The 17307-nt window shown below is 36.5% G+C and overlaps 1 protein-coding gene across 5 annotated transcripts in view; it reads left to right on the plus strand.

Moving 5' to 3' along the window:
- LOC149817254 (GDP-mannose transporter GONST1-like) overlaps positions 1-17307 on the plus strand; it is an 84045-nt gene that overhangs the window by 54071 nt on the left and 12667 nt on the right. For all 5 annotated transcript variants that reach the window (XM_089987556.1, XM_089987555.1, XM_089987557.1 and 2 more), the window contains 2 exons: positions 12386-12617; positions 12861-13000. In XM_089987556.1, coding sequence (XP_089843682.1) covers positions 12386-12617; positions 12861-13000 — 372 coding nt within the window. The remainder of the gene's footprint in view (positions 1-12385; positions 12618-12860; positions 13001-17307) is intronic.

Here is a 17307-nt window from a genome sequence, read left to right on the forward strand (position 1 = left end):
TTCATTAGAGTCATGTTCACCCTTTTATGCTAATGTTTTTAGTATTTCTAAATATAATAAGCCATTCTTATGGCATAGTCGATTAGGACATTGTGGGGGTCATTTTATTGAAAAACTTGTCTCTAATAATCTCATTCCAAAAGAAAGTCTCAATGGGGATGAGAGCAGTCATAAGTGTTTCAGTTGTCTTTCATGCAAGAGTCATGTATTGCCTTTTCATTCAATTAATAAGAGAGCTTCAAAACCTTTTGAGATTATTTGTTCTGATGTATGGGGACCCGCCCCAATTGTCTCTGGATCTGGAAGCAGATACTACCTAATCTTTGTTTATAGTTATTCTCGATACACTTGGATATATTTCATAAAAAATAAGTCAAAAGTCTTCTCTTTGTTTCAAAATTTTCTTTCCTTTGTCAAAAATCAATTCTCTGAGTCCATTCAATTTTTTCAATGTGATGGAGGTGGGGAATTCTCATCTAGTGATTTTATTTCTTTTCTTCGAAATAACGGAATAGGAAGAAGGGTGTCCTGCCCTCACACTCCTTAACAAAATGGAATTGCTGAACGAAAACATAGACATATCGTTGAAAGTGCCATGAGTATGCTTCATGACTGTAATCTTCCCATCAACCTCTGGACAGAAGCTTTCCATTCTGCCGTGCATGTGATAAATAGACTGCCCATGGTTCTGGAAAATAAGTCTCCTTATCACTGTCTTTTTGGAGCTCATCCTAGCTATCATGATCTGCGTGTTTTTGGATGTGTTTGCTATGTGCATATTGATCAGTCTCTGAGAAACAAGTTTCAGGACAAAACCCAGAAGTGTAAGTTTGTGGGATATGCAGATGACTACAAAGGATATAGGTATTATGATCCCACCAACAAATGTATCAGAATCTCAAGAAATGTTGTCTTTGATGAACAAAACTTTGATGACAGAGCTGACTCAACGAACATGCCAACTGAAGTTTACTATCCTTGGTTGAGTTCAGAACTTTTTGCTGGCTCCAATGAAGCATGTTCCTCAGATTGCGTGCAACAAGAAGAAGAGATGTTTGAGAACATTGGGACGTCGGGATCACAGAATGCAGAGGAAGTACCAGGCAGATACAAAGGCATTGTCTATTCTAGACAGAGACCGACAACATCAAGTCATTCAGATCATGTCTCAGTCGCCAATCCAACTCCTTCTCATACTCTTGAGGTCAGAAAATCAAACCGCATACGACATCCCATTGACAAGTGGGTTAGCTATAACAACTTCTCCTTGGATCTTCAACTCTTTTTAACTGCACTCAATAAGGAAGATGAGCCCATTATGTACTATCAGGCAACCACTTCTACCAAATGGGTAGAAGCCATGAATGATGAAATGCAAGCCTTACATGAATGTGAAACTTGGAAAGTTGTTCCCAGACCACCTGACAAAAATGTTGTCGGATGTAAATGGGTCTACAAAATAAAGTACAAGCCAGATGGAACCATTGAACAATATAAGGCCAGGCTTGTGGCAAAAGGATTCACTCAAGAAGCAGGGCAAGACTATGATGAGACCTTTAGTCCGGTTGTAAGAATGGGAACAATTCGAATTATTATTTCTCTGGCTGTCGAACATGGATGGAAGTTGAGTCAGCTTGATGTGAAAAATGCATTATTGTATGGAGATTTGAAGGAGGAAGTATACATGGAGCAACCTCTTGGATATCAAGAACAAAATTGTAAAACCCATGTGTACAGGTTAAACAGAGCTATCTATGGTCTGAAGCAAGCATCTCGCTCTTGGTTTGATAGCTTCTCGCTAGAGATTCAGAAACATGGATTCTCACGTTCCATGCTGGACCAGACTGTGACCACTCTATTATTAATTTATGTCGATGATATTATCATCACAGGAAACTCTGCAGCTCACATCCAAGAAGTCAAAGACTTACTAGGTCAGAGGTTCAAAATGAAAGATCTTGGAGTTCTACGTTATTTTCTTGGTGTAGAAGTTGATAACCAGGCTCATGGCTTGACACTCACTCAGCATAAGTACACCGTAGACGTTCTCAACAAGGCATGCATGAAAGATTGCAAACCTCTAGGAACTCCGAGTGTGCTTCATCAAAAACTTAGCGTTGATGATGGAGATATGTGTGATGACCCTACCAGGTATCGAAGCATAATAGGAATGTTACAGTACCTCACATTCACTAGACCTGACATCGTTTATTCAGTCAATTAAGTATCTCAATTTATGCATGCGCCACGTACTGGACCAGGGTTACCGGAAGCGCCTAGCTAAAAGGGGAAGCGCGCTTCCGAAGTGTGGGGGGAAGCGTCCCACTTTTTTGGGAAGCGTGCTTTCCTTTAATGGGGGACGCATTTCCCTTTAATGGGGGACGCGCTTCCCTTTAATGGGAAGCGCGCTTCCCATCACGCTTCCCCCATGCTTCCCCTGTTTTTTCAATTTTTTTGTATTTTTTATTTTTTTTTTGCTTCCCCCTCGCTTCCGAGACGCTTCCGAGACGCTTCCTAGGTCGCTTCCGAGACGCTTCCCGAATCGGTCCTAAGTGGTCCCATGCTTCCCCGCTTCCTAAAATTTTGAAAGTGCCTCGCTTCCCGCTCCCGCTTCCCGTATCGCTTCCCGCTCCCGCTTCCCGCTCCCGCTTCCTCAACTGGCAACCATGTACTGGACATATGGAAGCGGTCAAGAGAATCCTTAGATATCTGAAAGGGACTATTGGGGATGGATTGATATATTCACCACAATCATATGGCAAAGATGAGCAGGAACTTACTGTATACTGTGATGCAGACTGGGCAGGAGATCCTGACGAACGAAGATCTACATCAGGATATTGTGTCTACATTGGAAGGAATTTAGTCTCTTGGAGCAGTAGAAAACAAAAGGCTATCGCTAGATCAAGCACTGAGGCTGAGTATAGATCCATGGTTGTTGCTACTGTCGAAGTCACATGGATCAGGCGTCTATTAACTGAAGTAGGAGAAAAGATCTCTCACACTACCTTGCTATGTGACAACCAAAGTGCTATCAACATTTCATTCAATCCAGTAATCACAGTCGTGCTAAGCACATTGAGATTGACCAACACTTTATGAGACAGAAAGTTGAAGAAAAAGAGATTGAACCTGAATTCATCAGTACTGAAAGACAAGTTGTAGACATATTTACCAAAGGGTTAACAAAGGATCGTTTTTGGATGCTTAAAGGCAAGTTGTTCATGGTCCAAAACCATGATCAACTTGAGGGGGGGTGAAAAAGGTGCAAAAGGATCCAACCCGGGATCCGACCAGATCCATGTAAAAAAAAATGTGTACAATATACGTTATATTTTAATCGGGTCTGGATACACCAGACCCGGATCCATACCTCTATAAAATTAAGTTATAAATGAATAGTTTAGGTCACGATTTCATACTGAAATCGTGACAGTCGCTCACCTCTTGCTTTCATCTCTTCGTCTCTCTCTCTCTCTCTTTCTCAACGCAGGTACGGGTGGATTTCTAACAGATCCTACTCCCTACCGGCAACTTGTGGGGTCTCTAATGTATCTTAGCATTACAAGGCCAGACATCTCGCATGTCGTGCACACTGCAAGCCAATTTTAGCATGCTCCTGTTAAAATGTATCTCTCTTATGTATATATTTACATATATATATAAAGAGAGATACATATACATATATACATGATGTATATATGTATATGTTGTAATGAAGTGCCAAATGAAAAGAGCAACGTCTCCAAGCGAAAGCACGCACATACACAAGAGGCCACTAAAGGGCAAAATAAACCACAAAAGTGGTCAAGCACAAAAAGAAGATAAAAAATATATTTCTCTTCATAGAATGCTTCATAAGAAGCTTAACAAATACATGGGGCTGTGCCCCTTATTTATACACAGCAAGGGACCCAAGGAGGGGCTCCCATAGAGTCGTTGGAGCCCCTCCAACGGTCATATTTATGACCGTTGGAGGAGTCCAACGACTCTATGTGGACCCCTCTCAAGTGAATAAAAACAAAAAACTAAAAAAGCAAAAAGGAAAAAGAATAAAGGAAAAAGAAAAAGAGAAAAGCATATCAATGATATGCGTGTACAGGGTGAAATGACAGAAATACCCCTATCGGGTTTTACAAAATAAATATATATATATTTATATATATAGATAGACACATAGACATATATATATCATATATATGTGTATGTGTCGTAATCTATGTATATATATATATATATATATATATATATATATATATATAAAAATATACATCATTTTTTAACACCCCCCCTCAAACACATGGTGAGATCACCGAGAGTTTGCTAAGGAGGAAGTAGAAGCGAGGCGAAGGCAAAGCTTTGGTGAAGAAGTCCGCTAACTGATATTCGGTAGGAACATATGGAAGTTGAATGGTGCCTCGTAAAAACTCATCTCGAACATAATGACAGTCCATCTCAATATGCTTCGTTCGTTCGTGAAAAGTGTGATTGCTAGCAATATAAATGGAGCTCTTGTTGTCACAGCACAGCTTTGAGGGAGTGGAGAATGAGACACCCATATCTTTAAGTAAGCTTCTTAACCATATAATCTCAGTTGTGGTAGTGGCCATCGCACGTTATTCTGCTTCAGTAGATGAGAGAGAAACTTTACGCTGCTTCTTACACCTCCAGGAGATAAGTGACTCCCCAAGAAACACACAATAACCTGTGGTAGAAATACGATCATCGGGGTTACCCCCCAATCAGAGTCAGTATACGCAAGTAAAGTAAGAGGTGAAGAAGAGGAAAAGAATACTCCCTTAGTTATGGAATCTTTTAAGTATCTGATAATCCTCATTACTGCTGCCATGTGAGTGGTGGTAGGAGCAGTCTGAAATTGGCTTGCACTATGAACTGCATGAGAAATGTCAGGCCTGGTGATAGATAAATATGTTAAGGATCCAATCAATTGACGATAAGACGTGGGATCTGCTAAAGGAGTGCCATCATTGGCTCTCATCTTGGCATTGATCACTTCTGGAGTCTCCACCCTTTTGTCATCTGTTAGCCCAGACCTAGCAATAATATCAGAGGCAAGCTTCATCTGAGATAGGACATACCCCTTGGGGGAGTATGCAACTTCAATTCCTAAGAAATACCTCAAAAAACCTAGATCAGACATATCAAAATTTTTCTTAAGAATATTTTTAATAAGATCAATACCTTTCTTATCATTACCTGTGATAATCATATCATCAACATATAATAACAAAATTGTTATGTGTTCATTAGAGGATTTAACAAACAAAGCAGTATCAGTGTAACATGAGGAGAAACCATTATCAAGAACTACTTTGCTAAAAAGATCATACCAAGCTTTTGGCGCTTGTTTTAACCCATAAAGAGCTTTGTTTAATTTTAGAAATATTACCTTTCCCAATTTCAAGACCCGGCGGAGGGTCCATAAGAACTTCTTCACATAAAGTTCCATTTAAGAAAGCATTTTTAACATCAAGTTGGTATATAGGCCATTGTTTGATGGATGCTAAAGCAATTAAGGTTCGTACACTAGTCATTCTGGCTACGGGAGCAAAAGTTTCTTCATAATCAATCACATATTCTTGGGCATAGCCTTTTGCAACCAAACGAGCTTTGTATCTTTCAAGAGACCCATCACTTTTAGTTTTGACTTTATATACCCATCTACACCCAATTGCCTTCTTCCCTAAAGGTTGAGGAATAATGCTCCAGGTTTGGGCCTTGTTAAGAGCCTCTAATTCGATTTTCATGGCTTTAATCCAATGTGGGTGATCTTTAGCTTCCTTGAAAGAGGTAGGTTCGTGATACGAATGTATTAACATAAGACAGGCCCTATAATTCGGAGAAAAAGATTCATAGGACACAAACTTTTGTGGTGGCCTACTAGTACGAGAAGATCTCCTAGGTAGATTGTTGTCAGTAGATTCTTCTAAAGAGAAGTCTTGAGAGTATCTGTCAATAGCAGGTTGATGTTCATTTCCTATCCGCCGGGTATAGACATTTATGTCATTAAGGTTTTCATTTTGGGAGGTATTATCATGTTGTTGTATATTATAATGTGAAATTCCATCACAACTAGTATCACAAGTAATAGCCTCAGGAGACTCAATTCTAGGAGCTAAGTCAAATAGAAAAGAATAATCGATGTCTTCCTTAGATGTGTGGATATCGAAACCATTTTGTTCTTCAATAAAGTTTACATTTCTCGACACATATAATTTATCGTTTCGAATATCATAGCATCTATAGCCTTTTTTATTCTCACCATAGCCAATGAACACACATTCAATAGCTTTAGGTGACAACTTATCTTGTCCTAGACTAAGTACAAAACATTTGCATCCAAAGATTCTTAGTCTATTAAAATCGGGAGTAATTTTAAATAATTTTTCAAAGGGCGAAACATTTTTCAAAGAGGAAGAGGGCATACGATTCACAAGATATGTTGCGGTAAGAAGAGCTTCGGCCCAAAAATTTTTAGGAACACATTTAGACACAAGAAGAGTTCTTGTGGTTTCAATTAAATGCCTATGTTTCCTTTCCGCAAGACCATTTTGTTGCGGAGTTTTAGGACAAGATCGTTGGTGCAAAATTCCATTTGTTTTAAAATAATTTTGGAAGTCTTTAGACATGTATTCTCCTCCTGAGTCGGATCTAAAAATAGCTATATTGTGTTGGAATTGGTTTTGAACAAGAACGTGAAACTCTTTAAAATTAGTGAAGACATCGGATTTATTCTTGATAATATAAACCCATGTGTATCTAGTAAAATCATCAATAAAAGAAACATAGTAAGAGAAGCCTCCTTTGGACATAACGGGTGCCGGTCCCCATACATCGGAATGCACAAGTTCAAAAGGCCTTTTTGACACAAAATTGCTATGAGAATATGGAATAGAGTGAATTTTCCCAAGAATACAATCATTGCATGTAAATGTATTTGTATTACAAAAAATTTCCAAAAATGGAAAGAGGTACAATTTAGAAATACTAGGGTGTCCAAGTCTCTTATGCCAAGTCTCAATATCTTTGGATTGAACATGATTACAAAATGATTTGGATGGCAAAGACAAAAAATCCATATAGTAAAGGTCCCCTCTTCTATGGCCTTGCCCAATCCGCTTCCCGGACCGGAGATCCTGCACATAGCAATGGGTAGGTGAAAAAGAGACATTACATTCAAAATCGGTAATTTGAGAGACGGAAAAAAGATTTAGATTAAGTTTTGGGATGATTCGGATTTTGGGAACAAAAAATTCTTTGTTTTGGTCATAAATTTTCTCAAGGTTTCCAATACCCTCAACATTTAAAGAAGTTCTATCGGCGGTGGATACATATGATTTAAATTTATTGAGACTTGGTTTTGACAAAAGTGATGCATTTGGAGTCATATGGAAAGAGGCACCCGAATCAAGAATCCAAGAGGACATACCTGGAAATGAAGAGATGCCGGCACCGGAAGTGGAAGGTGAGGATGATGATGTAGAGGCGTTCATCTTCATAAATTGTTGGAGAGTTTCGGTTAGATGAGCGATGGAATCCTTTATGTCACCATCCTTTTTTGTATCTTCATTGATGATTGGAGGAGTCTCTCCCACGGAAGCTACCTTCTTCTTGAATTTAGGGCAATCGGGACGAATATGGCCCGGTTCATTACAATTATGACAAATGATTTTTCTTCCTCCACCACCATTATTCTTCCAAAAATGTGGTGGTTTATATGATCTTACATTGTTGCCGGGTCTAGACACGGCATGTACTTCATCAACATCCCTTTTTAAGGCCAAACGGGTTTCTTCTTGACATAAATCGGCCAAAATATCGCTTAGAGGAGTAGAGGCTCTATGAAGTAGAGATCCTCTAAGTTGTTCAAATTCGGGACGAAGCCCATGAATAAATTGAAAGAACCTCTCTTTTTCCATTTGCTCTTGTCGCATAGCAATAGCACTTCCTTCCCATTGCGGTTCGAGAAGGACAAGTTCATCCCATAAAGAAGATAGGGCACTATAGTAGTCCCTAATGCTCATATCACCTTGCTTGGTAGCTCTTACCTTTTCTTGTAGAAAAAAATGCCTAGCAAGGTCTCTTTGAGTGTACATACCTTTCATGAAAAACCATGCTTCATTAGCCTTCTTGAATTTTGCAAGATTTGCACAAATCTTTAATTCGACGTTATTCATGAACCATGCTAAGATTTTAGCATGTTCACTTTCCCAATCTTCCATTTTAGAAGAATAATCAAGAATAGCCTTTTCTTTTTCTTCTTCATTCAAAGCTTTTTCTTCACCTCCTTCAAGTTTAGTTAACTTTAGTTGTGGTTCCGGAATGGTTCCACGTACATAACCCCAAAGCCTTTTACCTTTGAGATTATTCTCCATAGCGGCCGCCCACATGCGATAATTGGTCCCATCCAATTTGAATGAGAGATCGATTTTTGCATCTTTGTTGGCCATTAGAAGAAAAATTTATAAGACAAGAGAGAGGAGAGGTATTACTTGTCAAGGGAGGATCCAATGAAGCCTTCTTAACCTTGCTCTGATACCATGTAATGAAGTGCCAAATGAAAAGAGCAACGTCTCCAAGCGAAAGCACGGAAGCACGCACATACACAAGAGGCCACTAAAGGGCAAAATAAACCACAAAAGTGGTCAAGCACAAAAAGAAGATAAAAAATATATTTCTCTTCATAGAATGCTTCATAAGAAGCTTAACAAATACATGGGGCTGTGCCCCTTATTTATACACAGCAAGGGACCCAAGGAGGGGCTCCCATAGAGTCGTTGGAGCCCCTCCAACGGTCATATTTATGACCGTTGGAGGGGTCCAACGACTCTATGTGGACCCCTCTCAAGTGAATAAAAACAAAAAACTAAAAAAGCAAAAAGGAAAAAGAATAAAGGAAAAAGAAAAAGAGAAAAGCATATCAATGATATGCGTGTACAGGGTGAAATGACAGAAATACCCCTATCGGGTTTTACAAAATAAATATATATATATTTATATATATAGATAGACACATAGACATATATATATCATATATATGTGTATGTGTCGTAATCTATGTATATAGATATATATATATATATATAAATATACATCATTTTTTAACATATGTATCTATCTTTATATATATATGTAAATATATATGTTTCTCTCTCTTCTTGTAAAACCCGCAAGGGTATTATAGTCATTTCCCTTCTTTTGCGCATATTCATAATTATGAATATGCTGTAATATTTTTGTACTTTTGCTTTTTCTTCTTTTCTTTTTTCTTTTCATTTTATTCTTTCTTTTTTTGACTCAAGTCAACTTGGAGGGGGCTCAACACTAGCTGTTGGGCCTCTCCAACGGTTAGAATTCTAACCGTTGGAGAGGCTCCAACAGCTAGTGGAGCCCCTCCAAGGCTCCTTGCTTGCTTATAAATAGGGGAGTTCCCCCTTTGTAAAAACCACTTTTTGGAGTTTTTGTTCTCCGTTCTTCTCAATAAAATTCTTTATATTTTGTATGCCTTTGTGCATTTGAGTTTCTTTATTGTACCTTCGTGTATATTTGTTCTAAGTGTTCTTGTGCATTTGTGCACATTGGTGGTGTTGTGCTTATCGCACACTTTATCTCCTTTTTGAGATATTTTCACAGCTCCTACATCTGTCCATATGGGCACCGTTCTCCGAATTGTCAGATACATAAGGCAAACCTTAAATAAGGGAGTCTTTCTTTTCTCGTCCTCTGAGTTAAATTTAATTGCATATACTGACTCTGATTGGGGAAGTGACTCAAATGACCGTCACTCCACTACAGGTTTTTGCATTTTTTTAGGTAAATCTTTAATTTTATGGAGATGCAAGAAACAACAAAAGGTATCTCTATCATCCACAGAAGCAGAATATCGAGCCATGGCATCCACAACCATGGAAATTGTGTGGATTCATCAACTCTTACAAGACATGGGGATTCAGATTCAAGGACCCACCAAGTTATGTTGTGACAATAAGAGTGCAATCTACATTGCCAAAAAATCACAAATTTCATGAACGTACAAAGCATATTGAGATGGACTGCCACTACGTTAGAGAAACATACTTGCAAAGAGTTATAGATTTTTCATACGTGACCTCGAAATATCAGTTGGCAAATTTCTTCACTAAGGCACTCTCAGATTCAACTTTCTTCTTGGCAAACTCTCGGTCATTGCGCCCTAAGTTTGAGGGAGGGTGTTAAATTGTATCTCTTGTTATATACATATATTTTTATATGTATATAACGAGAGATACATATACATATATGTATCATGCATATATGTATATGTATCTATCGTTATATATATATATATATATATATATATATATATATATATATATATATATATATATATATATATATATATATATATATATATATATATATATATATATATATATATATATATATATATTCCTTCATGTAAACCCCAGGGGTATTTTTGTCTTTTTACTGTTTTATGCATATTTACATTTGTAAATATGTTTGTAATTTATTTCTCTTTCTTTTCTTTCTTTTCTATCTTTTTTCTTTTTCTTTTTCTTTTCCTTTCTTTTTTCTTTTTGACTTAGTCGACATTGGAGGGGGTCCAACACTAGACATTGGACCCCTCCAACGTCTAGTGGGAGCCCCTCCAAGGCTTCCTCTTCTCTATAAAAGGGGTTGAACTCCTATTGTAAAATTCATTCAATGCTTGGAGCATTGTTCTCCAATTGTTCAATAAAATTCTTTATATTTTTGCATTTGTGTTCCTCATTTGTACCTTGGGTACATTTTGTTCTAAGTGTTCTTGTGCCTTTGTGCACATATCCCATTGTGGAGTTAGAGCTTGGGTTGCACACTACCTCTTTTTGAGATATTTTCACAGTTGGTCCCATTGAACTTGATGAGAACAACCATTAAAACTTCTTTGTCGGTCATGGTTAAGAAGAGAGAAGATGAAGGATGTTGATGACGAGCTTTCCAAAGCAACAAACCCTCTATCACTCTATCCTTGTTCACATGATCCTCAACCTCAAGAGCCCCAAGTAGGGGTGTCAACGGGTTGGGTTTGGTTCAGAGTTGGACCCAGGTAGAACCAGACTTGGCCACAATTTTTGGGTATGGTATTGGGTTCGGACCCGACCCGAACCATACCCAGTAAAATAATATTTTTTATTTATTTTTACATTGAAAATTTGTGGGTCTTAATAGGAACTCAGGTTGGGCCCGGGTCTGATATAAAATTTCACAAACTATACCCGAATCCATGTTTTAATCGGACCTTTGGATCCAGATCCAGGTCTTAATCGGGTCTTCTTCTTTATCACCATACCCAGACCCTATAGGGTTTGATACGGGTCAGGTCCGGGTAAACCTGATCGGTTGACACCCCTAGCTCAAAGGCTATGATACCATGTAATGAAATATAAAAGGTGCACAAATAGATGCCACTATGGGCTTACAAGATTACTAGAATGTGCACAAAGATAGCAAGCCTTTTATTTGCCTATACAAACAAGAACACAAGTCACTTTATGGGCAAGAACACATAAAATATATTAATGAAAATGCTTAAGGAAAACGTAACTACAATATGGGAAATACCCCATATTTATAGAGAATTCAAACCACACAAGGGGCTAGCTAACTAGTTGTTGGGCTAGTCCCAACAGCTAGAACAAGAATTAAAAAAACTACAAAAAAAAGGAAAAACAAAAGTACAAAAGTGCCCCTAATGGGCATTACCTATTACATATACAAATCAGTAAAAATAAATATATATACACATATATACATGTATACACACACACACACACACACATATATATATATATATATATATATAATGTGTCTATACAACTTTAACAGATTATAACAACTATATCAATGACAATAATTTTGATAAATAAGAATAAATGGTGGACATAACCTTTGGATAGAGGAGGCATTCAAGAAACGAATGCTTTTTGAGCGCTTGAGCTCCGATTCCAGAATCAAAGGGCAGAGCACATCATGAGCTTGCATACACACATGCGTGCACACACAGGACACACACACATGCACAAGATATGCATTTCTTCATGGCCTCTTGTAGACCTTATGTCGTGCAGATTTTTCTAGTTTATTATTCATGTGCAAGCTAATTAATTGCATTTCACTTTATTTTAGATCCAATTAGTTTGCAGATGTCAGAATTTCCATGCTTCTTAGAATTATACAGCTTCCTATTGTTGGATACTTATTTAAGTGCTTTATGTTTTTGGAGGCCTCGATTTTGTTAAAGAGATGTTGCTCCATTTCCTTGTTAATGTGTCATTCTATTGTTGCTGACAGGGCCCCTTTTTCTTTTCCTTTTTTTTCTGTATAGATCCTTTTCTGGGATGAAATCTTTCTGCATTGATGATATTGACTTGGAAGATGGTAAAGTGGAGAAAGACAGAGATCGAACTGCACACAGGCATATTCTTGGCAAAGTTCATAACCAAGCTTTGTTGTCTGGGATTGCATACTGCATTTCATCATGCAGCATGATATTGGTCAACAAATTAGTGTTGTCAGGTTACAATTTTAGTGGTGGAATATTTTTAATGATGTATCAGGTGAATTTCTGGTGATAGTTCATTTTCATTGTAGAATTGACTCACAATTTGAAATCTAACATCACACTTGGTTTGGCGTTTCAGTTCCCATATCCAAAAAAGAATTATTTGCTATACTGCAAATGCTTTGTGACATGCATATGTACTATATTTGGAATCCATAGATATATTACTTCTGTATTACGTAGTCACATTATAAGTTTTGTATCCATATTGATTTTCCATCTATGCTTTGGTTTGCAGAATCTCGTATGTGTGATTATTGTTTCCTTTCTGAGCTTTTTCGGCATAATCTCAACAGAGCCCCTTACTTGGAGATTGATTAAGGTGTGGCTACCTGTGAATGTTGTATTTGTTGGGATGCTTATTACAAGCATTTTTAGGTATGGATTCCAACCTATGGTAATTTGCTATTGTTCTGTTCTGTTGATTTTTTTTCTTCTATGTTTTAGTCTCTTAATTTTTTATTTTGTTCTCTCTGTTTCTCATTTAGTTTCATCTACTTCTGTATGGAACACATTAAGCTGTTTTGCTTGCAACTATGCTATGCTTGTGGTTGTTTTGCATGGTAAATGTGCTTTCTTCTCAAGTGCAATATTTCAATGAAGAAACAGAGAGAAACATCCATAATTCTCACACTGTGGAAAGGACATCTAGGAAGAAACATTAATTACATTGTTTTATCTTTTTATCAAAAGACAGATTCTTTACAAAAGATTAGTTTCGCAAATCAACATGTAAAACACTACACTGGACCTTAGCCCATTACAAAATTTAACAATGCAATTAATTAAAAAATCAATAGTTTTAAATGGATTTTTGCAATGCATAGAATAAAACTTAGAGCAACATTTCTCTTGGCCCCCATGGCTTACATAGTTCACATCTGACCACTGATGTATCTTATGCAAAAACCATAGTCAGCAAGTGATCACACAATTATCCAAACATGTCTACAAATGTACATTCATTCACACACAGTACGAATGTACATGAATAAATAATTTACATATGCATATGAACACATGCTTGCAATATACATTTTTGTTTTCATGATTCGTCTAGTGCATAACATGCAAACATGCACATGATAATGCTGATACAACAACATTATAACTTCAGAATTCATGTGTTCATTATATGCATATTTATGTCAACAAAATATTAGATTTCATCAGCATACATGTCCAACAGCATCCTTACCAAATTCGAGTATGCTCGGGTTACAAAAACATAACCACCGGGCTCACGCTATGATGCCCCGTACACAGGACGACTCTAAAACACTATTGACAGTATGTTTCTCATGTATAAACATGCAGCCAAAAAGTGTCAGGCAATGCTGCACCAAAAAGTGCAACATTGGTCTACCTCAAAACAGCCCAACAAAAGTCAACGTTCATGTGATTAATACATCTACATATACAAGAAAATGACATGCTAGAATACTATCCAGGATTCCAGATGCATCTTTGTGCAAGGAAATCATTATGTGAGAAACCCGATCAACATCTATTCGGGTCTGGTCTGCACCCAATACAGCATGTATTCGGGTCTGACCCGCCCCTTGAAAACAACAATTTATCGGTTCTGGTCAGCACCCGATACTGTTCGTATCAGGGTTTGACCAGCCACCCGAAATTGCCATGTTATTGGGTCTGGTCAGCACCCGATACAGTCCGTACCAGGTCTGACCAGCCACCCAATCTAGGTATATTTCTGGGTCCTTCACGGGATCTGTGAACCTGAACCCCCTATCAAAACAAACCCGATATAGTAAAGTTACACCCAGCTAAGAGTGTATATGACAATGCCGGATCAGGTAAAACAACAAAAAAATGCAAAAACAATCTCAGATATTTATTCTAATTTAGACAAGATCTGAACTAAAGTACTCACATCTTACTTTTAAGAATCTGAACTGCTGTATAAATCTGAAACAATTTCTACATAGATAAATTAAATCTTGAATATGTATAAGTATGACTGTCAACGGGTCGGATCTGACCCAGATCTGGCCAGTACCGAACCCTACCGGGTCAGGGTTTACAGATAATAACACACTCTATCGGAATTCAGGCCTGATATATATATATATATATATATATATATATATATATATATATATATATATATATATATATATATATATATTCGAATAGCAGACCCGGGGTGGCTCAAGTTCCCATTTGGATCTATATAATTTCAAGGTAGCCAGGATAATCAAAATGGTATATTATCAAGCGCGAACAACAATTCATAAGTTTACTTGGTTACTCTCTCAAAGAAATACAAAAATGAATTATACATATTATGTTCTTGTACTAATGACTATTTGTAGGGAAATCCAGCATAAGTGTTTCCTCACTTGACAAATCTAATTCAAGTCAACTGTGCTTGAACACCGTATGGTCCGAATCACATAGAAAAAAAAATATTTCATCAGATCTGGACCAGATCTGTGCACCCCATGAAAATCGGCAGATTTGTCCACACGCATAGTGGGACAGATTCCACTATGTGCACAGAAATCAAATAGCTTGTACAATCCATTCTGAATTTTATTTCATATATATATATATATATATATATATATATATATGTGTGTGTGTGTGTGTGTGTGTGTGTGTGTGTCGGTAGAGTAAGAAAAGACAGCATCTCATATATATATATATATATATATATATATATATATATATATATATATATATATATATATATATATATATATATATATATATATACATAACCATTGTAACGTTATGTATATACATACATATATACATATTCTAAATCAGATTCTCATTCGTTCATTCTTTTCCTTTTCCACCAAAAACATTACATAGAATTCACTTACACTATTTTTTCCCGTTAGAACCGAGAGAGAAACCGTACCTTTTTTTGAAGCTTGAAAAAAAAACGAAAGAAACCAAAATCAGACAATCGGAGAGGAAGTGAGTCTTCTTCTCCTTTTTCTTCTTCTTCTCTTTTCTTCTCTTTCTTTCTCTCCCACGATTTTCCCTTCTCTCTCTCTCTCTCTCTCTCTCTCTCTCTATATATATATATATATATATATATATATATCTTTCTCTCTTTCTTGCTTTTTTTTTGAGGTTTTATATTAGAGGGGAGCCTTTAGAGGGTGACGCCCCTCTAGGGTTTTCCCATATGGGCTGGAGATAGAGTTTTCCCATATGGGACTATCTCCAACCTCCTTTCCTAATTTTTCTCAAAACTTTTTTGTTTTCTTTTCCAACTTCTTCCTCTTTCTAATCTACTTACCTGTTTTTTAATCAACCAAATTAGGCTCTTCTAAAGACCCCACTATTTGGTAACTACCATATGCAACTGAAATTCAGAATTTAATTGTTTTTAATATTAATTTAATTAATTATTTATTAATTAATAAATATTCAAAAAATTCAGAGGGTTTTTAACTTTAAATTTTCTTAATTTAAACCTTTATACTGAATTTAAAGCTTTAATTTCGTTAGACCTGGATTTTGGATCTGAATTCGGATCCAAGATTCATATCCATATCCAATATCCGTATGGATCCTGAAGTGGATCAGATCCTAATTAATATGGGTCTTGGATTGAGTCCAGATCCATATTATCTTGGATCATACAGATCCGGTATGATCCAACCGAGACTCGGTCCCATCGAGACAGGCCTTTTTTGAAAAATTGTGATTTTCAGGCCAACCGTAGTCCAAATTCAGGAAAATAAAATATTGTTGAATTCAGCATTTGAGGCGCATCTAATGATGTATAACTTGAATTTCGCCTTCGAATTTAACCCGAATTTTGCTTGATTTTAAAGGTCAAAAATAAAAGTTTTATCATATCTTGTTTGGCTCGTTTAGGTCTTATCAATGAGACCTGGGCGAAACCCAAACTCAATTGACGCTACTTAAAATTGAGGATTTATCAATTTTCTACAACACTTAGCCAAAATCTTTGAATTTAACTAAGTGTAAAAACACACGATATTGCAACAAATCATAATTATTCCATCCAATAGTAATCATATAAACTACTTGTGGCATATACCTACGAATATAATGCAAGAATTGCTTAAATCAACATTATACACAAGCCATCAACTTGAGAATAATTTTTACTCAATAAGATATTTTTCAAAAAAAGGCAATATCACTTAAACACACATGGAATAATACATTGATGATAGAAGGACCGTATAAACTCATGGAACATGTCCATGTTATCACTAAAGACAATACTGTGCAAAAAATTTCTAAGATTCATAATCTTTAGTTCACAAAAAATTGATGCTTGATCACATCATTAAAATTATTAAGAAAACATCACGATACACCAAAAATCTAAAAGATAAGCCATGTAATCACATATATGAGCATAAGAACAAGCATACATGCATGTTAAGAGACATTCAGAGGAGAAATACAACATAAAAGTTTAGTATTTTGAAAAACATGAGACACATATAAGAAAGTGCATACTTTTGTAAGATGAAGTTTTTCAACGTACATATCCATAACCTAAAACATATACTTTAGATGTCAAAAGACAACAAATTCTAATTAAAAACAAACATTTTGATATAATCTTTTAAAAATACCTACCATACATATGAAACTAAAAGAGTCAAAGATATATACCGGAATGTGAAGTCTTTGAATCCATACCATACAATTTTTTTCCAAGA

This window comes from Nuphar pumila, chromosome 14, assembly GCF_984573655.1.
Source record: "Nuphar pumila chromosome 14, dmNupPumi1.hap1.1, whole genome shotgun sequence".
NCBI lineage: Eukaryota > Viridiplantae > Streptophyta > Magnoliopsida > Nymphaeales > Nymphaeaceae > Nuphar > Nuphar pumila.